General features: G+C 51.5%; 9 protein-coding genes across 9 annotated transcripts; 4 read left to right on the forward strand and 5 right to left on the reverse strand.

Moving 5' to 3' along the window:
• Window positions 1-1,021: 1,021 nt before the first annotated feature.
• On the reverse strand, window positions 1,022-2,020 carry J7T55_011280 (uncharacterized protein; the record flags this gene model as incomplete). Its single annotated transcript, XM_053133167.1, has 1 exon — window positions 1,022-2,020. One exon carries the CDS (start codon window positions 2,018-2,020, stop codon window positions 1,022-1,024), a length of 999 nt encoding a protein of 332 aa, XP_052988952.1.
• Window positions 2,021-2,625: 605 nt separating this feature from the next.
• On the forward strand, window positions 2,626-4,345 carry J7T55_011281 (uncharacterized protein; the record flags this gene model as incomplete). The annotated part of the gene is made up of 4 exons (XM_053133168.1): window positions 2,626-2,767; window positions 2,831-3,663; window positions 3,741-4,049; window positions 4,109-4,345. The coding sequence occupies 4 exons, from the start codon at window positions 2,626-2,628 to the stop codon at window positions 4,343-4,345; spliced, it is 1,521 nt and encodes a 506-aa protein (XP_052988953.1).
• A 1,431-nt stretch (window positions 4,346-5,776) lies between these two features.
• Window positions 5,777-6,569, reverse strand: J7T55_011282 (uncharacterized protein; the record flags this gene model as incomplete). The annotated part of the gene is made up of 2 exons (XM_053133169.1): window positions 5,777-5,913; window positions 6,050-6,569. The coding sequence occupies 2 exons, from the start codon at window positions 6,567-6,569 to the stop codon at window positions 5,777-5,779; spliced, it is 657 nt and encodes a 218-aa protein (XP_052988954.1).
• A 352-nt stretch (window positions 6,570-6,921) lies between these two features.
• On the reverse strand, window positions 6,922-8,635 carry J7T55_011283 (uncharacterized protein; the record flags this gene model as incomplete). Its single annotated transcript, XM_053133170.1, has 5 exons — window positions 6,922-7,515; window positions 7,569-7,784; window positions 7,840-8,126; window positions 8,188-8,418; window positions 8,602-8,635. The coding sequence occupies 5 exons, from the start codon at window positions 8,633-8,635 to the stop codon at window positions 6,922-6,924; spliced, it is 1,362 nt and encodes a 453-aa protein (XP_052988955.1).
• Window positions 8,636-9,362: 727 nt separating this feature from the next.
• On the forward strand, window positions 9,363-11,100 carry J7T55_011284 (uncharacterized protein; the record flags this gene model as incomplete). The annotated part of the gene is made up of 3 exons (XM_053133172.1): window positions 9,363-9,635; window positions 9,691-10,921; window positions 10,976-11,100. 3 exons carry the CDS (start codon window positions 9,363-9,365, stop codon window positions 11,098-11,100), a joined length of 1,629 nt encoding a protein of 542 aa, XP_052988956.1.
• A 712-nt stretch (window positions 11,101-11,812) lies between these two features.
• Window positions 11,813-13,966, forward strand: J7T55_011285 (uncharacterized protein; the record flags this gene model as incomplete). The annotated part of the gene is made up of 5 exons (XM_053133173.1): window positions 11,813-11,929; window positions 11,991-12,296; window positions 12,394-12,606; window positions 12,904-13,074; window positions 13,136-13,966. The coding sequence occupies 5 exons, from the start codon at window positions 11,813-11,815 to the stop codon at window positions 13,964-13,966; spliced, it is 1,638 nt and encodes a 545-aa protein (XP_052988957.1).
• Window positions 13,967-14,431: 465 nt separating this feature from the next.
• On the reverse strand, window positions 14,432-16,877 carry J7T55_011286 (uncharacterized protein; the record flags this gene model as incomplete). The annotated part of the gene is made up of 2 exons (XM_053133174.1): window positions 14,432-16,276; window positions 16,368-16,877. 2 exons carry the CDS (start codon window positions 16,875-16,877, stop codon window positions 14,432-14,434), a joined length of 2,355 nt encoding a protein of 784 aa, XP_052988958.1.
• A 384-nt stretch (window positions 16,878-17,261) lies between these two features.
• On the forward strand, window positions 17,262-17,615 carry J7T55_011287 (uncharacterized protein; the record flags this gene model as incomplete). Its single annotated transcript, XM_053133175.1, has 1 exon — window positions 17,262-17,615. The coding sequence occupies one exon, from the start codon at window positions 17,262-17,264 to the stop codon at window positions 17,613-17,615; it is 354 nt and encodes a 117-aa protein (XP_052988959.1).
• A 749-nt stretch (window positions 17,616-18,364) lies between these two features.
• Window positions 18,365-19,128, reverse strand: J7T55_011288 (uncharacterized protein; the record flags this gene model as incomplete). The annotated part of the gene is made up of 2 exons (XM_053133176.1): window positions 18,365-18,851; window positions 19,091-19,128. 2 exons carry the CDS (start codon window positions 19,126-19,128, stop codon window positions 18,365-18,367), a joined length of 525 nt encoding a protein of 174 aa, XP_052988960.1.
• Between the last annotated feature and the right edge of the window lie 665 nt (window positions 19,129-19,793).

Below are 19,793 nucleotides of genomic sequence, written 5' to 3' on the forward strand. Positions count from 1 at the left end.
AGTGGAGAGACCTATGATGCAGCGTCTTTTCTGAGATGGTCTCGGCGCCTCTTGAAATTCTAATAAGTTTCTCTTTCATAAGCTGATGAATATGAAATGTTCCACATGGCTTATGCCGAATGCATGTAGATCTCGATGTAATCAGTCTGCCGGCAGCCTCTTTTGGATCCTTTGTTTTGGATGGCTATCGCCTGTGTTCCCTGAGGCGTTCCGCTCATCTGCTTTCCGTGTGGTGTTCGTGGGAGTGGCGCTGTACACAAAGAAAGTTGAAGATCACACACTCCTTCGATGATACATAATTAGCGTCAGCTGTTGCTGGTCTGAGTCTATATTTACTATTTGCAAAATTCAATACTTGGGATAGACGAGTATCTTTTGCTCTTTCCCTTTTGTCGCCTTCTCAATTCTGGAGATGTTTTAAACATAACGGCATGTGAGAGACGTTTGTACACAAGTTTAATATCAGTGCTAACAAACACTGACCCTCCGGGAACTGGCACCTCAGAGCCCGCAGCCGGTTGTAGTCAAGATCTACGTTAAGATCATTAGTAAGATCTAGACGAAACAGATTAATTAACGTCCACTGGCGAAAGGAAATTTAAAACCAGCCCCAACTTCTATTTGTATCAGCAAGATACTGCGAAGACACAGCCACTCGACAATGATGTTTAAAGTTGCGTGAAGTGCATTTCTTACTATAGAATGAAAACGGTATAGTTTGCACATGCTTCGTTACATAGATTGTATCTTAACTCGACATTTTGTAATAGCGGTATGAAACGCCACACTATGGCCTATGCCCGTTAATCGTTCGAAAAGTCAAAATTTGAAGACGCATTCTGATAAAAACGGTAGTAGTATATATGTATAGATGTAATGCTACAGCTTATACCCCGCTGTTCTCCCTTCAGTTAGGCTCCCCATCTCGTCGCCACAGAAGTCCTTGCCAAACAATAACGCTCCACGGCACGTTAAGCACACACTGGGCGATGGATCGAATTTTTCAGCTCAAGTATTTGATCTACCTGATTCTGAAGTTAGCAGGCCTTACAGGCGCGAACAACTCTTCGATGGGTATCTTCTTGTCAATCATCGATTGTTCCTCCAAGTAAGCGACTAACGCCTCGAGTGTCTTCCTGTTCGCGTCCAGTCCATACGGCCAGCAGTCTTCACCAAAAGTCTCCCTGATATCATCGATTGCCTCCGGCAGCCATGGGAGCATATATCTGAGAGCACTCGTCGTCATCATCCTCTTCCTCGCAAGATTCTTGCTGTCGTCTAGTGCCTCGAACAGATTCGTTGCGATCCACCTGTTCTTCTCGTACAAGTCCCGTCGGATAGCAACCAGATGCATTATTGGGAATATCCCCGTCCGCTTGAAGTAGTCCTTCTCTACCTGCTTGAAATCCGGAAACAGCCGCCTGATGTGAGACGCCGTGCTCAAACACTCTGGCGGATCCGCTCCTATGGTGGCGTCTATTTCACCGTCGCGGAGAAGATCACTGAGCGACTTTTCAGGATTCGTGTTCTGGGTGATCTTAACTGGCTTCAGGGCAGGAAGACTAGAAGGCTTGCCGTGCGATCCCGGCCCTTCCATTTTACCTTCCACCCATTCTATAGAACTGAGGTCTACACCGTAATCATGCTGTAGCAGCCCCCTCTGCCATACTGCAGCAGTCATGGTGTAGTGCTGAACGCCGATGCGCTTACCATTGAGGTCCTTTGGCGACTTGATCCGATCACCGTTGACTGCAATGAAGCTATGGCGGAACGCGCGCGAGGGAAAGACCGGGATGGCGATGAAGTCTCGTTTGCCTGCGGCGTACATAGTGATATACTCTGATGTTGATAATTCGGAGCAGTCAAAGTCTTGTGTCGAAACCATACGGTCAAAGACATCTCGGGGGTGATCCAGCTCCAGGAAGTTCAGATCGATGCCAGTCGGACGTACCTCGCCTGTAGCAAGCGGGACCATGCGGTCATACAGGCCTGACGCGAAGGTGATAGGAAGGGGTGCCATCGTGCTAATCTAGGGCATGCCAATTGCGAGAGCGATACAAAAGGTAGTTGACAAACAGGGGGGAAGATGTCAGAATGTAGAGCTGACGTGACCGAGTTGCCAGGCTCTGCAAGCTACATATAATACGTAGTTCTCATTAGCGGTGCCACATGGGGAATCGACCTTCAATTGCCTTGGGTATCTCGCTTGCGGATGATCCATCCACCGAGATGGAGAAGAAATGTGACAAATTGGTAACGATTGCGACTCAACCACTTTCTCTCCCTCCCTTCCCCATCCCATTTTCTCTACCGCCACACCGGAACTCGGCTCCCACCAGTTAAAAGCTCCCGAGGCTCGAGAGTCGAACGTGGCGTATGTTCTGTGCAGGCCATGCCATGCAACGGTATAATGCCGATCATTATAGGCTATTTCGATCGTTCAAGATCTAGTCTACGACTAGTCTACTCCGCATTGTATTCATCTCAGAGGTGAGGTACATCGGCAGGTGGCATCGGTTCGATCACTCTATCGGATTGTGATGATCTGTATACAAACACAGTCCTCGCCCGCAATACTATCCCTTTCTTTCCCTCTTGTCGTTTTCATGCCATCTGTTTTCAGATATGAACAAACGAGACCCAGAGATAGAAGCCCCGGCCAAGCGCCATGTCTCCCACCTCGAAGGCCATGACCACGACACCTTTAAAGAGACTGGCTCTCTGAAGCTTGACACCCATGGCCTTCCATTGAGGCCACAACCTTCCAGTACGTGGACTGTGCATCTTAATCTTTAGAGCCTGGGCTGCATCCTGACCGAATTTTATCCAGACGATGCCAAGGACCCTCTCAACTGGCCTTTTCGGCTGAAGCTCTGGGTGCTCTTCCAAGTCTCCTATCTCGCTTTCCTCGGACCATTCACCCAGGCCGTCATCAACAGCGCCTTTGTCCCTGTGTCAAAGTCATTCCACATTTCCGTCACGACCGCGTCCTACGTCACCAACGTCGCCATTCTCGGCGCGGGCATTGCGCCGCTGTTCCTCGCACCGATAGCCAACGTCTACGGCCGCCGACCCGTCTTCCTTGTCGTCACCGCCCTCGGGGTAGCCAGTCATGCCGCATCGGCAGCTGCCGAGACATGGTCCGGTGTCCTCGTGGCTAGATTCTTTGTCGGGGTCGGCACTTCGGCCGGGATGGGCATTGGAGCAGCCTGCGTGGCCGACATGTTCTTCATGCACGAGCGCGGCAGGTTTATGGGAATATATACAGTTTTTATCACCAATGGAGCGCATGTCGCTGGTATGATCGGCGGGCCCATCGCGAAATATCTCGGCTGGAGATGGTGTTTCTGGATTCCGGCGATTATTCTGGGGTCCGCCTGGATATTGCTTCTTGTCGCTCTTCCGGAGACACTGTACCATCGCAACAATCTCACTGGCGAGTCCTTACAGGAGACTATCAAATTGGTGGACCTTTTTACTTTCAGAGCACATCGTGGCACAGTCAAAAGAAAGCTGAAGCTATGGGATTTTACCCATGTCTTTCTGATGTTACGGTATCCGAGCGTGCTTTTCCCAGCGTTATACTACGCCATTCATTTCGGACTGGGCAGTGTGCTGTTTGCTGTGACCGGCGCAGCAGCCTTCGGCGGCATCTACCACTTTGTATGGCTTTTTAATCCTTCTCGCGGAACGGAGGGCAATGTGACAAGCAAGATCACTGACACGTACGTACTGGATAGGATACTGTCGGCATAGGGCTTGCGATCGGCCTATCTACTTTTATCGGTACGCTCATCGGAGAGATCGCAGCGGGTCCTGTATCCGATCGAGTAGTTTATTTGCACGCCAAGTCACATAATGGTGATATAAACCCGGAGAGTCGCCTGTACGCGACGATTCCTGGAGCCATACTTATCCCTATTGGCGTCATCATCGAGGGTCTTTGCTTCCAATTTAAAACGCATTATATGGGCCCTGTCATGGGTATCGCAATTGGAGCAGTCGGCCTGCAGATCGTCACAACCAACATCTATGCCTACATCACGGATGTAAGCCTCACTCACTGCGGCCTCAAGTCTTGGAGAATGCTAATCGACATCTTCTGCAGTGCTACAAGCCCCAATCAGCAGAGATCTCCACCTTGCTCAATTTTGGCCGTCAGGTTTTCTCTTTCACTCTGGGCTTTTATATGATCCCTTTCGCGGAGAAGACCACCTTTGGCACCGCTTGGGCTGTCATGGCTATCATTGGCCTGTCGTTGTACTCAGGCGTGGTTATCCTCATGTTCAAGGGTCGTAGATGGCGCGAACAGTTGGGAGCGCCGTCCTTTGATCGTAATCTCTAGTCAATACATGGATCATCATAGTACTTTCATGTCTCGTCATTCTCGACGGGGTTCTGGCTCGTCGTCTGAAACTTTGTCCTCCCATGTCCAACCTGCTTCTTGAATATTGATCGTCTTTCCTGCAGCGGTGGTTCACTGAGCCGGTGGTGGGAGTGGTCTTTGCTCCTCCGGAATATTGCCTCTTGTCTTCCCTGCGTCACCTCCCTTCCTTGTCCCAATGTGCAAACGAGGCTAAGCCGAGATCCAAGCCTGCAAATAATTGACTGACGGTTTGCTGTCTCCTCTCAAATCGATAGCCACGATGAATTTGCATCAGCAGTAATAGCAACAGAAGGAGAAGAAGAAGGAATAATACCAACAACAACCGAGAATCACGGCTAATAGATGGATAGAGAGATGAATACGGCGTGAAGGGCGAAGCCATCCTGGGGCGTTTTATGTCTACAAGTCAACTCTCACTCTGCCTTTACCCATGGACTCCTCGGTGTTGACAGCATAGCCGTCTGGAAAGGAGTCCTCCCGCAGTAGCTTCGACGACTGTAGTACTAGGTGTAGGATCTCCGCGGCGTTCGGGCACGACCCGCGGGAGTTGTGTAACGGGCGTGTTTCTGATGGCATCTAAAACTGACGGGACCAGTAGCGGAGGGATCGGTGACATGGTGAAGGGCTCGTCCCTGTCGGTGCGGGATTGAGGCTTGGAGCACATTCAACACGTTAGGAGGTTCAATGTCTATGTATCTATGTACTAGTGCAAGCAACTGAGGATATAAGACGACGTGGAGGCAGGATAAGATCTTAAAGTGTCAGGGTCCGTGATCGCAAATTCTTTCCTCTTCTCAATGCCAAGTGGGGTTGGCCTGGAATCTAAGTTACTTTATGCATCTCGGGAATCTCGGGAATCTCCTCACAGTCATAGCTCTCATGGTCGACGAAAAGCCGCATGTGAGTCATAAAAGTATACGTCGGGTCAATTCGTGACTAAGAATGGGACCACTTGCTTTTAAATTTGACAAGGAGACGGGCAGGTTCGGAGAAGCGAATGGCACAGACCCAGCGCTCTCATTGCTAAGTGAGCTGAGAGAAAGACGAATGACAACAGGACGGCTACTCGGAGGTGGCCAACCCAGCACCATGACCCACGCTGAATCTACCATTCGAATTTTGGATTGAACCAGTGCCCCTACTTACATAGCCTAGCTACATGTATGTTGCACTTGAGGTTGATGGAGGCGCAATCACACACGACGGGTGACCAGACGTCCTCTCACATATCTACTCGTCCGTCAAAGTTCTATTTGCACTCACCGGGTCATCTTCATGGTTTCCAATAATTTAAGAAGGAAATTTGAACTCAAATTGTGTATATTTTTGAGATGTAGCGAAGAGGGGATAGATACGTCTCGTTGCAGACTCAGTCAATCCGACACGTATTTATATCGGCCCTGGCATATAAACGCTCATCTCAAACCCGTTCGTAAATGGAAGAGTCATATTCTGAAACCCGTTCTGCGGCTCTCTCAGGAATTCCAGCAGATCTTTGTACCCTTCAGCACCGGATAGAGTGTTGTCTGTCAGGACGACTGCGCCATTCCGCAGCCGAGGAAGAACTACCTTAAGTGTCGGAAGAGCGAGGGCTGACCAGACTAAATCATGAATCATTACATATATTTTATCCCCCATCATGAAATAATATGGAAAACTCACTGTCGAGGAGAAGGAGATCAACTTGTGGCAACCTTTCCTTCAGAGTCTCAAGCAGATTTCCCACCCTCAGATCAATCTCTTGCTCGATTGCCGGACCGCACTGCGCCCAGTACCCGCGCGCAACATCTGCCTTTTGCGTCTCCTTTTCGGTCGCAATGACCGTTCCGGACTTGCCCGTGGCAGCCTTGGTTTTGCCAACAGCGAGAGCAAGGTAGATGGTGCTGACTCCGAAGCTCGTGCCTGCCTCAACGACGTTGGTGGCACCCATGGCGTTGATGAGCTGATACGTAAACTGGCACTTGTCCTCGTCCAGCGCGATGAACTTGTCCAGCATGAGCTTGTCGAACTCGACCGCGGAGTTGACACGCGAGTGCTGGTCCTCGAGGTCGCCCAGGACATCGGAAGAGAAGACCTTACCGGTTTTCGAGATGCCGGCCTCCTGTTCCAGGGATTTCGCGTGCAACTCAGACAGGAGCTGCAGGATGTGTCCCGGAGCATTGATGGGCGAGAGAGAGGACATGATGTAGGCCCAGAGGATTCACAATTTCAAACTGCAGGGAAGTGACAGCAAATATCGGCTCAGATGCGCAGACTGGAACTATCGAGGAACTGAGAGGGTGTGATGGTTATTGATGTTCTTGAGCTCTATTTATACTTTTCTGTGGCAGAGGTCTGCGTCTAAGATCTCCGAGGCCGTCTTGACCGGTTGGTGGATGTTGGCGGATGTTGGATCCGCCTACTGTGTCCCCGTCCCACGGTATGAGTATATCCGCGGCCGGTGGTTACCAGGCCCCACACGGCCCATGGTAACGACAGGTGAACGCGATCAGCCATTCTGGGCTAGCCAAGTGAGTCATTTCATCGTTGTCGCGTTAGACAAACCAAGGAACCGCAACGCTGCTGTCGGCACAAAGCCACCATTGCTTCATCTCAGTCATGCCGGAATGTTCCCGCAGATCCTGCTGCTTCCAAATTGTCTCCAATATAGTGCGCATGACGCGGACATTCCCAACATTTCGAACCTTGTCCATTTGATCGAGAATTTCGAGGATATAAATGCGCCCCTCGTCCGTACGTGCTTCGCATGCGACTATAAAAACAGGCCATGGTCCTGTGGCTACTGGGACATCATTCAAAGCTGCAAATGCCTGGCGTAAGTAGGCCGCCCTTCGCACCTCGTCGCCGATGTCAGGTACAACACGCTGTAGATACAGTAGACTCGCTAAACGATACAGTTCTGCGGTCGCCAATGCAGCTTTCATTTGTGCGTCCGTGGAGGTGGCGACTTCATCGGGGCTCAGCTGCTGCCATGCAATCTGTAATTTCTGTTCTACAGCCGCTCTTTGCTCGAAAGTCTTATCCGGGACATGATGTTCGGCATCTAGGTCAAGTATCATTGTGCGCATTTGGTTGATGGAAGAGATACTTTCGAAGACCTCTATAGAGCAGCCGAGAAGGCCAACTATCTTTTGTATATGTCAGTGGGGGAAGTTCTGGCGTGTGCATGTGTCTCGCGGACCAAATTTGGCACCGGATTTGAGTAGAAAGGTAGTCTCAACTCATCCTGAATACTTCGACAAGGATGAGCGAAGTCGCTCAGAACATCATAATACAGCAACCATTCCATGAGAAATTGGGACACCGGGTGCTCCCGTTGGAGCGGACTCATTTTGCTCAAGATCTTCTTAGCGCCGTTCAGGTGCAAATGAAATTGAGCTTCTTGTTCATCGAAGACCTAAAAAAACAAAGTCAACCATGTTTACGCAGTGTATCATGAGTCTAGAACTCACATCATACATGCACAGCATCATGCTAGTAGCTAGTTGTGCCTCGGCGCCTAGAACTGAATCATCGTCTGATGGCGCTGCGAGAGATTCGTACAGAGCCTTCATGGCGCCCGTTTTGTGAGTCAGCGCAGCACGTGGTCTCTGACGGTGATGTGCGGCAATAGCCAGCATGGAGCGGCACAAAGCTCTTGTGGCCCGATCTCGGCGGGACAATGCTATGGACAGAATGTGATGTCGAAAGCCGTTTAGCGCCCGAGTTGTTGAACACATTGGTGCTATGATCTGCTCGTCTGCAATTGTTGCTTTAGTCAGAGGTCAGAACTCGAAGTGAGTAAGAAGATTAACACGAACAATAAGCCAAGAGCATGGCATCTTCGCCAACTACGGGTGAGTGGGGCGAGAGAGCAAGGCTTGGTCTTGCAGAGATTCTTTCCATGAAAGGATGCCAGGTGAGGTGTGTCTCGGCAAGGCGCTTCTCGGCAAGGCGAAAATCCCTATTGGTAAAGTTCAAGTATCTGCGCTCCCGGCTTTGAGGGTACCTTTCGACGCTGGCAAGACCTGCTACACTGCATGCGACGAAATCTTTGCGCCAGTTACTGAGCTGGTCAGGCCAATTCAAGCGTATCCCGTAACCCCCACATTGTCTCTCTGTTCGGCTGCAATTATTGCAATAGGGGATGCTCCTATCACACCCAATCTTCCGTTCTTTTTGGTAACTAAGTAAGTATTTCAGCTTAGTCCTGAGGATAGTATGGGGTTACGTACTCTTACATGTCCAACAGCCTTGTGCCGCTTTCATGGTGGTGATATTCTACTATGTTGCGATTTGTGACGATAAAACTTAGTTGTCTGATGCAGCATTTCAGATGTGGGCACGCCCTTCGGGTGTAGTCAATGTAGTCCATATTAACTGTATTTGGTACAAGTCTATAGATTAGATAACGATAAGCCGATAAGCCGATAAGCCGATGAGCCGATAGAGGCCTTTTCAAAGGGGCCCATTGTGTCGCCCAACAAATAGCTTTAAACTTGAAGACCTTGTATGTACCATTTTTCTTGTTTTCTGTATAGAACAACAACTACATATGTCAATACTATGCTTAACAAGTCATTTCAAAGTTAGACATGATAATTATGAAATCGTAAAGAGGCTGAGGTCGTCTTTGAATTTGTGTGGTGTGCGTGGCACAGTTGAAACAACCCTTGGGGGGGGGGGGACATCACTTCGCCTGCAAGAGGCATGTTATCAGTGGAGACATTCTTTTGAGGCAGCCGGTTGGCAGATGCCCGTGTGCCCATATCTAAGAAAACCCATAAAGCATCGCAGAAACCAACTCTATTCACATTTGACTTCCAAGAAAGCACAGACTTACCACAACCAAGTAAAACTTCAGGCTGTGTTTCAGATTGTCCATCGTGCTTTCCATTTGATCAACGAACGGATATTACACTGCAAGCAAAGATAATATTATATTTTAAAGTGATCTCTCGTCAAGGACGATTCCATCAACAAACCATTGGACAGAATGAAGTGGTGGGGTGGCACAGCAAAGATCAGCATTGAAGTTCGTGACAAGTCAATACCAAAGCAATGGCTGTTGGAACCGGAGAGCCTACCATCAAAAGATCAGCTTACAGTGTTGGGTGTGCCGGCAGATTCTGGAAAACTCACGGCGGATGAAATTGAGATGACAGACTCTGATGTCTACCGGCTGTTGGAAGCATACAGAGCTCGCAAATGGACAGTGAGACAAGTCGTCACAGCATTCATAAAGAAAGCTGTTATAATGAACCAGTTGGTAAGAGAACACCAGGCAATGAGTCGGATGAAAGTGCTGACAATGTCTTCCAAAGACCAACTTCGTGACCGAGTTCCTAACAGACGACGCCCTCAAGCGAGCAGACGAGCTCGATGCCCACTTGGAATCCACAGGCGAACTCGCCAGGCCCCTGCACGGCATTCCAACCTCAGTAAAAGAGCACATCTCGCTCGCAAACCGGATCACCAACGCAGGCTTTGTCTCATTCATCAAACATCCCGTGCCTGCAGAGGACGCGTACCTCGTGCAACTTCTCAAGCAGTCCGGCGCAGTGTTCCACATCCGTACGAACCAGCCGCAGTCGCTCATGCACCTCGACTGCGAGAACAACATCACAGGCCGCACGCTGAACCCGCACAACCTGCGTCTCTCGCCGGGCGGCTCGTCTGGCGGTGAGGGCGTGAGTGTCGGCAGTGGGTGCTCTGTACTCGGCATCGGAACGGATATCGGCGGGAGCATCAGGATCCCCGCTGCGTTTGGCAACTGCTACGGGTTAAGGCCGACGGCGTTGAGGGTTACTACAAAGGGCCAAGCTGGTCTGACCGGAGGCCAGGAGAGCATACGCGGTGTGGCTGGACCGTTGGCTCGGAGTGTGGAGGGGCTGCAGGTCTGGATGAAGACGGTGCTGGACCAGAAACCCTGGGACGTCGACACTTCTTTGACACCTGTCCCTTGGAGATCGGATGTGAAATTGGGAGACTTCACTGTGGGCGTGATGTGGGATGACGGGATCGTCAAGCCTCACCCGCCTGTGCTGCGAGCTTTGAAGACTGCAGTTGACAAGCTCAAGGCAACTGGAGTGAGTGTTGTGGACTGGGAGCCGTACGACCATCAGCGAGGATGGGATATTGTCGCTCCTCTCTACTTCCCAGACGGCGGCAAGCGCTACATGGACGAGTTTGCCAAATCAGGTGAGCCCGCCCTGCCTCTGACGCTGCACGCCTTCGACTTCGCGAGAAACTCTGGCAAGGTGCCCCTCAGTGTCCATGACAACTGGGCGCTGAACCGCGAGCGGGAAGACTACCGGCGAGAGCACCATGCCATGATGAAAGAGCGCGGTGTGGACTTTATCCTAGGCCCGGCATATGTTGGCGCAGGAGTGCTGCAAGGTGGTGCGAAATATTGGCACTACACATCTGTCTGGAACATCTTGGACCTGCCTTCTGTGGTTTTGCCAAGTGGACTCAGGTGTGACAAGAACGTGGACGTCAGAGACGAGACTTATCAGCCGAGGAGCGATGTTGATGGGGAAGAGTGGAAATCCTGTAAGTGCCCTCACTGTCTAATGACATGGCCATGATGTTAACAACGCCATGTAGATGATCCAGAATTGTTTCATGGAGTCCCAATAGCCGTGCAGCTGGCTGGGAAACGATTCAAGGATGAGGAAGTGCTTGCGGCGGCAAAACTGCTAGACGATGCGATTAAGGGAGGAGTCAATTGACCGCGACACGGATGAACGTTGGCGGACGGTCTATTCTTGAATGATGTATCCACTCTGCGTATATATGTGCGCGTTGGCGATACGTGCACCTAGTCTCACTTGGTACACATGTGGCGGACATGCGTAGCTAGGCTTCTGCATATGGTCTTTATCGTAGTAGACATGCCTTTTGGCATTTTCGACACCAGCTTCTTGGCCTCTACTCTGTTTCTTTTTGCAGCACCTGAGAAAATGAATAACTCGCGTGGGGGCTGCCGCGTTGGACTGGATCGGAACGCGACACGCCTTGCAAGTTTCGCCTCTGTACTCCACACTTGTTCATGAAATTTGCGGCACAGCAGCGAATGCATTGGACGGCTTGGGCAGCTTTGTTTATTTTTAAGGACTTATCGGATGCTCAAGGGACACAGTGGAACATGCCAGCGTGCTTACGCCCCCGATGTAACACGACACGGCGTCAATGTAAAGAAACGGGCAACATCAGGCGCCCGCGCAAATGCCCTATATTGTACAAGCTAATGCCTAGGTACAAATACTCAAGGGTGGTCAGACCCCTTTCCAAGCACCTGAAGTGTGAACACGGCGTTGAATGTCGTGATACACGATCCTGCCTTTTGAGATTGTTGGAGCCCGACTTTGGGCTCACACCGGTTCCTACTGCCAATGCACCATGATATCAGGATGCATTTACCTTTAAACAGTGATTTTAAGAATGAACTCACGAGAGCAGCTGCCTGTCTGGGCTAACTGCTCAGGTGATCTTGGTCGCGGCAACGAAACATTTTGGAGGGACGCCCTCCAGCCCAACTCTGATATCTCCGGGCTCGGTGTAAGCTGCTTCCTAAGATGAAGGAAACAATTGTGTGGTTCGGAACCTGACGTTACACTAGGTTGTTATCAGTTACCTCGGTACAGGATGGCTCGCTGTATTAGTACTTTGCTGCCATTACTTCATCACTTTCGATCCGGACGTGAATCCTTTTCCGCCTCATATCACTGACGAGGACTTGGAATATGCATCAAATTCTGTGACGGGGGATGTCGTTTGGACTCCAAATATCGTGGACCAGCGTATCCATCGCTTCGGAAGAGTCTGCATTGCGAGTTTGTCATCCGCCATCACTCGTATACTTCCTAACAGCGACCATTCACATGGAGACATGGATAAAGAAAGGCTTCGAAAAGCATTTCAAAAGGTAATAAATCCATACTTACATATCTTATCGGGGAAGCAGAAACTTTCAATCGATGGAGGGTCAACTCCAAGGAGTAATACTGATGTGCGTGTGCTAGTGTATTCTGGCCATGTGTGATATACAGATCCTCACTGGCATTGGCATGCTGTGCAGCGGGTTTATTGTTCTATCAACGATGACGATCCAGTCCTTCGATTGGGCCGTCATTGTTCAATTGAGCTGGTTTGCCAACCTGACGCACCAAAGCGGCTTGGTGTTCTTGCGCAGCGAGCTCCACCATAAAGGTCGCCAACAGGAGAGGCGTTGGAGGGTGAGTCTGATGACTGTGTTGGCAATCCTTCTAATTGTGGCAATGGTTCCTCTTGCTTGGTTCACATGGATGGACAACACATCGCGGGAGTATGCAGACTCCTGGCCGGATTATGCATGGCCTGCCAGGCCTGCGATCTGCTTTTATACTACAAATGTCGGACAAGGGAACTTGAAAGACCGCTTTGGAACTTTGACTGGAAGCTTCTTAAACACGGTCACGTCAATGGTGATATTGGTTTTGAGCTTTTCAACTCGACTAGCCAAGCTATTCAAGACATCATCCAATTTTGTGCAGCAGTATTTTCGGTCCACAGCGGCTCGATTCTGTCGAGAAATGGTCATGAAAGTCTTCCAGGCATCATCGACAAAGGGCCGAACAGGGACACTTTTGCTACGCAATCCATTTCTAGCCATGTACATGCTGCTACGATTTGGCGCAGACTTCTATACTTCGACCTTCTCTGACGTAAGTCAATACAGTTGCTCATTATGTGTGCAATGAGTAACGCTGAATGATAATCCTATAGATATTATGGCTATTGCTCATAGCTGCAAATGGCACAATGAGGCTGTTTGGAATTCTTTTCATTCCTACCCAGTCCTTCTCCAGCTCGACGGATACAATATCGGATTTTGGACAGGTTCTGCCCCTCTTGCTATTTGCTGCGCCTATTTTCTCCATGATCCAAGCCTTCTCAAGAGGATCTCACCCTACTAAGACAAATACCCCGTGTACTGAGAGCCATCCGATTGTTGAACAAGATGGTGGGCATTTCGAGATCGACGCGCCCGGACAAGGAGGCGACGAGATTATCGCAGAGAATCCCGCAAACGAATCTCGAGAAGGCTTGTTTTCTCGTCAAAAATATTCACAAGCCACTTGGTTGAACCACATGATTGTGTTGGCCGTCGCCGGAGCGATTGTTCTCAGTTGGGTCTCGAACTTGGCCTTCACCATTGATGCAGCTTTCCCGCTTGTTCCGAGCGTCACTTATCTCGTTGGTGCTGAAGACCTATTTACTGCGGCTTTCAATCTGTTAATGTTTGGGTGGTACCTTATGACATTCGCCCACATTGTCATTCTAGTTAATTTTGCCTTTACAGCCGGCAGCAAGCATTCTCGTGTGCTCAACTGGATGTTGGTGGGGGCCTTAATCGCATATATGGGCTGGCTGTGTCGTGGTTTACCGCTGGCTACCGACAGCTCTGCCATGGCCTTGTGCAGCCTGCCTTTTCTGTACGCAATCGCATGCGTTGGTGTTATATTATACGCGCGGGTGCGAAGGACTGGAAGCGTACGAACGGGTGGTGAGACCCTCGAATTAGACATGGGCATTCGGCCAAATGCAGTCGCTTGACTACCCAACGTACATTAACCATTATTTACCCGGGCGCATAGGCTTCTAAATCGATGCAATTGCCCCAGAAAAACCTCGAAATCATACAATAAATAGCTCTTAGTAGTATCAGTATGTAATAAAATCATATCACAGGCGTGAAGCTCGCATTGCTGTGAGAATGGGAGAACGTGACCTATCGAGACGTCGGGGTAGCTCAAAGCCTCTACACGTTGACTATGCAATCGGCAACGTTGGTCGCATGAGAATGTGCAAAGTCTCCTAGGGGAGCTGTAAGTCCCTAGCGAAAGATATCAGCTGCTGATATAGCTGGTCTTTACTTCCTGAAGGATCGAGATTGAGAGTGTTACACCAGGCGCATGTGATCGGTGTTACGAAGAGAAGACCGTGGGGCCCAACCACGAAATAATTACAAATTGGTACAATCGCCAATATCCAACACGCAGCACCAGACCATCACCACCTTCAAATAGCAGCAAGCATCGCCCCAGCCGCCTCCTTCAGCCTGCCTTTGGCATCCTCGACATCCTTCAGGCTAGGCGGCATGCCGGTCAGGCTGTTGGCTACTGGTCGGGCTTCCGCCCGCGCGGCGAGGTACTCCATGCACTCGAGCGCAGCCTTGTGGTACAGATCGACGGCGCTGTGGCTGGCTCTGTGTCTCTCGGCCTCCTCGAGTGGGATAACCAGCGGAGGAGCGGGGATTTTGCTTATCTTTGGTGGAGCTGGGGGAGACACCATGATCACGCCGGGTGGGAGATGCTGTGAGTTTGATGGCTGTTGGGTAGGGATGTAATTTTGGGGAAGCAGGGTGGGTTGTGGTGAGCCTTGCAGTTGCTGCTGCTGCGGTGGTAGCGGTGGACCTCCACGGCCGACGGAATCGGACATTGAGCCGGAGAGCCCTGGAAACCCACGAGCACAGGGTAAGTATTCGTAACCTTCTGTGGTGATCAAACCGCTGGGGGTGAGGTATTTCTGAGGCGGCCTCTTGAATGTTGCGAATGGATAGAGGCCATATTTGGCCATTAGCTCAGCCTCACCTGGAGGTGTTATGACAGGCGAGAGATGAGGCGCAATGAATGAATGGCCGGATAATGGCTGCACGACGACCTGAGGGGGCTTGGGAGCGATGAGCCTGTGAGTCGTGGACCCCGGAATTGACATGGGTGGTGGGACCGGCGCCCGTGGTTCACGCAAGCCTTGTGAGGGAGGCTGGAACGAGCCAGGGGTTAAAGGAGCGGCATTGTAGTCTTCTGCGGGCGTTTGCTGCTGCGGTTGCTGTGCCACGACAGAGTGCGAAGGTTGTTGCTGACCATTGTCGTCTGAACCAGGCTGCACTTCTTGCATGTTTGTCTGTGGCCAGTATTGTGGGTAACACATGCCAGCTGTGAAACTTGGATCTGTGGCGACACTGGAAAAGATGGGTTGTACCAGAGTAGCTTGGCTTGCTGGGTCGATGAAGACAGGAACTGATCCTGCCCCTGGGAAGTGAAGCGATTGATTGATCAGGTCAACGGCGGAGGCGGATTGCGAAGGTACAGGCTCGGGATGATCAAGCTCCATGGCCAACGACGAGAATTGAGGCTTCAAGGCCGTGGTCGGCGCCTCCTGGTCATCGCCTGCATCGTCCTCGTCCCCCTCGCTGTCTAATTCAGCTTCGTCATCGGAGAGCTCGATGGGGTTATGGGCCGCTCCTGGTCCAGACGAGGCACTAGACGACGCAGATGCCGCCAGCTGGTCGAGCGTGTCAACACCTTCCGACTCTGCGTCGCGTTTCTTGGTTTCCCCCACGGCCTTGATCGTACTCGTGCTCTCCCTGTCCCGCGCCGACCGGTCGGCATGTACATGATTGGGCCGGAGATGGCCCATGAGCTTGTAGCCGTGCTCACGCCTAGCGTCCTGTGCAACGTCCTCGTCCATCTTGCTCTTGACCCAGGCCTTGACATCCTCGATGCCCAGCTCGGCAGCAATATTCTCGAATTGGGTCTTCTGCAGTCTGAGAGCCTGGTTGCGGCAGAACTGGCGGAGGTTGTTGATATTGCGTTGGGAGTCGGGGACGAGGCCCCAGACGGTACGGAGCCGCTCGACGGTGGCTGCGCCTCGCTTGAGCTTGACACCGCGGGCCTGTAGGTTCTCTGCTATCTGGGTGGGCGACATGCCCTCGTTTGTCATGCGAATGATCTCTGCCTTGCGCATAACGCGGATTCGTACGCGTTTCACGGGTACGGGGTCTTTGTTGGCCATTCGCTTCGCTTGTTCGAGATGAGCCTTTCTGATGTTGGCGATACCCTGCTCGGTCATGCGCCTAGGTGCCTGCAAAGAGAAAAAGAGAGTAGTTGAGGTTAGTCGATCATTCCGTGATTGCTGCTATTGAGCATTGAGAGACCATGAGAGGCATGCGTACCCTCTGCCTGAGACCCCATTTCATCCTCTGCCTCGCGACGGCCCTGACGCTGGTGTCAACACCCTTCTCGACAAGGGCGTCGGAGATGGCCTTGCAGCCCTGGCCATTCTTTGTCCTCTCCTCGATCTCCTGCCTGAAGTCCTCGAGATTGGATCCCTCCCTCCTCCCCCTCCTCTTGGGAAATAGCCACGGCTGGCCAGTTTTGGGGTTGATGTCGTCGCCTTCGTCGCGTGCGGTCCAGCTGAGGTCGGCAGCTGTTGTGTCGACGCCGTCGAGGAGGTGCTCTGGGTCGTCGGGCAGCCTTCGGGTGATGCGGCGTAGGGAGGTGTACTCGGCACCAGGGGTCAATGGGTTCCTGGCGCCATCTGTGGGCGAGCCTGAGCTCACGTTGGGATCCTGCGAGCCATTGGAATTATTGTTGCAAGCTTGTTGGGAATTTCCCTTGCTGCTGTCGTTGTTTGCCTTGTCAGCTCCTGCGGCCCGTTTGCGCTTGCGAGCGCCAGTGGGCATGTCGAAGACAAAGAAGCAAAGCGGCTGACACGTCGCGACGCGTCTCTCTTGGTGGGATGGAGGGATGGTGGGATGGAGGATGGGGCCGTCTTATCTCCAGAGACCGCCGTTGCAGCCATGCATCATGGCGGAGAAGACAGAGCTCCTGTGTGGGTGGTTGGGAAGCTTGGAGCGGTACAGGGGATAGGCGACAGGCTTGGCTGCAGCTGTGGCACGCCAGGTCCAGACCCACGTACAGTGTCACACACCTCCACTGAGAGCATTAACATAGAACATCAACATCTTCATTTTCCGTCGATCAGCCACATACAATGCCATGCCATCATGCCATGTCATATATGGACCCTCGCCACTATCACAAGAGTGCACTCTAGTCCAACAACCATGACCTCATTTCCAGAAACCAGCCAAGGCTCATCGCGTCCAATAGTCCACGGCGTCGACGTCGCTCCCACCACACAATGCGCCCACTGGCATTCAGACCTGGATATCATCGCCATCAAGCACAAGTGCTGCGGCCAGTACTACGCCTGCATCAGTTGCCACGAAGCCTTGGCCCAACATGCCTCAGATGTCTGGCCACGGGATGAACGACACGCAATAGCCGTGCTCTGCGGGAAATGTCGCCGCGAACTGACCATCGACGAGTACCTCAGCTGTGGGAACAAGTGCCCGGGTTGTACGTCTGCCTTCAACCCTGGGTGTGCGAAGCATTACGAGCTGTACTTTTCCGTCTGAGCATCTTGGCCTTGAACGTCTTGGTGTGGTCAGATACAGAGTCAGGGCAAGGCGTCCTCAAAACGCCCTGCAATTTGTTTTGCACACGAAACAGCACAGAGTGTGATCCGAAGTGGTCGAAAAGAATTTCGCACGCCCTTTGATACCATCCAAGCTGTTGAGATGCTTTTCATGATCCCGTAAAATTACGGTCTCGCACTCGTGCTCTAATGAGTGTGAGAGGCTTGCTTTAAATTTACTCGAGGTTGTCTTGTACACTCCTCGATCAATGAACGCAGGGCCGCGATATTTGCCTAGAGATTCCTTGAGTTAATCCTCGAAACCATGTCATCAATTTGGTCATTCGCTGAAGGGTATTGGACTGATACCATGGCGGGTAGCATACTGCTCATCCGTATTCCAAGGGTGCTTGGCTTGTCAATGACCTGACATGGTCACGACGCATCACATGGACGACCATGTCCCGGTTTCAATGTCAACGGGCTCCAAAGATTGAGACAAAAAATTCACGTCACATAACTCAACGCCTTCTCAAGGATTGGCCACATCCGTCTTGGCTAGCCTTCCGAATGATAATCATTGCGCAGGAATCTTCCTTCATCGTGCTTTGACCACAACCGCCACCCTTGCGATACCCTTATCGTCCAAGTCTGTTCACGTCGACAACGCGTAATGGACCGCCACCCGCCCTCTTTCGACACCTTACTGCCTCTCACCCAGTGTTACACGCAATAGCTTCCCTCGTCTTCTCACACGTCCTCTCCATCCGAGTCCTCATACTCCCTCCATTCGCGGCCAACCCGTACTCTTGACTCAAATCGGACCCTAGGCCTTCTCCGTCCGGCACCTCGTTGTCCTCGTTGTCCTCGTTGCGCCTGCCGGTCCCGAGTCTGCCGGAAATGGGCGAGTAGACGCTCCTGTGCCTCGAACTCCTCAATCGTGAACATAACCGGAAGATTGGGTGTTGGTCCTGGGTTCGTGCTGGCCGGTGCATCTCCCGTCGAGGTCTGAATTGAACTTGAAGTTGCAGCCGCGGCCGGGCTCGTGGCAGCAGTCTCTCCGACTGAGCGCCATTCGCGAACGATGATTTCCCTGCACGTCACATTCGAATCTTGTGAGACATTGGCTGCGCTGCCATCCGCTGTGGTGGTGTTGTTGTTGGATGGAGTGGCAGCCGGAGCCGTTCCTCCTTCACTGGGCTCGGGAGGTGCCGGACAGGGCGCGTGGAAGACGCAGCTGCTGTTGTGGCAACAGTATCGGTCACGGTGGCTTGAAAGACACGTCCCGCTGCACACGCATCGGTGGCAGCCGATGCAATGCAGCAGAGGAATAGTCTCCATGCTCAGGGTATTAGTGCGTGTAGGTGTGCGTATGTATTGCCAGTAGGTGAGAACAGATCGACATTTGGCTGTTATGTAGGGCTGATGTGAAATGAGAGTTTCCAAGGAGAAGTGTTCTTATCTTCAGGAACGCACGACTGCGTTTCTGCTCCTGAGCGTCGCAGGCTTCCCATTAGAGGACGCGGTCTGACGGGTGTGAATGACTGGAAGAGATGATCACTGCTCCCGAGCTTTCCGCTGGGTCACGACAAACGCCCAGTGCGTCACTGACTGGATAGAATCACGCTGTTACCAAGTTCACTTACAGAAACAATGCAAAGTGCAATGAATGGTTTCTGTTCAAGGTTGTGGTGCTACTCCCAAAGTGTTAACGACGTAGTGCCTGACTTCTTCGTCTTAACAATCCTTCTCCTCATTGGCTTCAATGTGCTTCATACATTTGGACTGGCACGTTCCTAGCACGTCAACTCTTTCGGATGTCCTGACGTATAGCTCCTCCGAAATCCAGGGCTTGCCGAGTACATCACTCAGTCGAAGCGTAGCACACTTCCTTTACATGCATGACAGTATTGCTTTACCACAGCTCTCATGACATTTTACGAGGCATAGAATGTTGCAGAATTCCCAGGAAGCCTTTATGTAAGTGGCCATCACAGGTGCTCATCAGCCTGCAATGCCGTAGGCGAGTCTGGAGTGTCTATAGTTGATCTCAGAGTATCCACCTGACTGGAATGATCAACGAAACCTTATTCACAAACCCAAATATAGTCCTTCGTGGAATAGGCCATCATACGGCCGTGCTTCCGGTGTAGATGATGAGAGACTGTCACCAAAGTTT

This window comes from Diaporthe amygdali (genome assembly GCF_026229845.1).
Source record: "Diaporthe amygdali strain CAA958 chromosome Unknown NODE_35_length_488319_cov_65_809586, whole genome shotgun sequence".
NCBI lineage: Eukaryota > Fungi > Ascomycota > Sordariomycetes > Diaporthales > Diaporthaceae > Diaporthe > Diaporthe amygdali.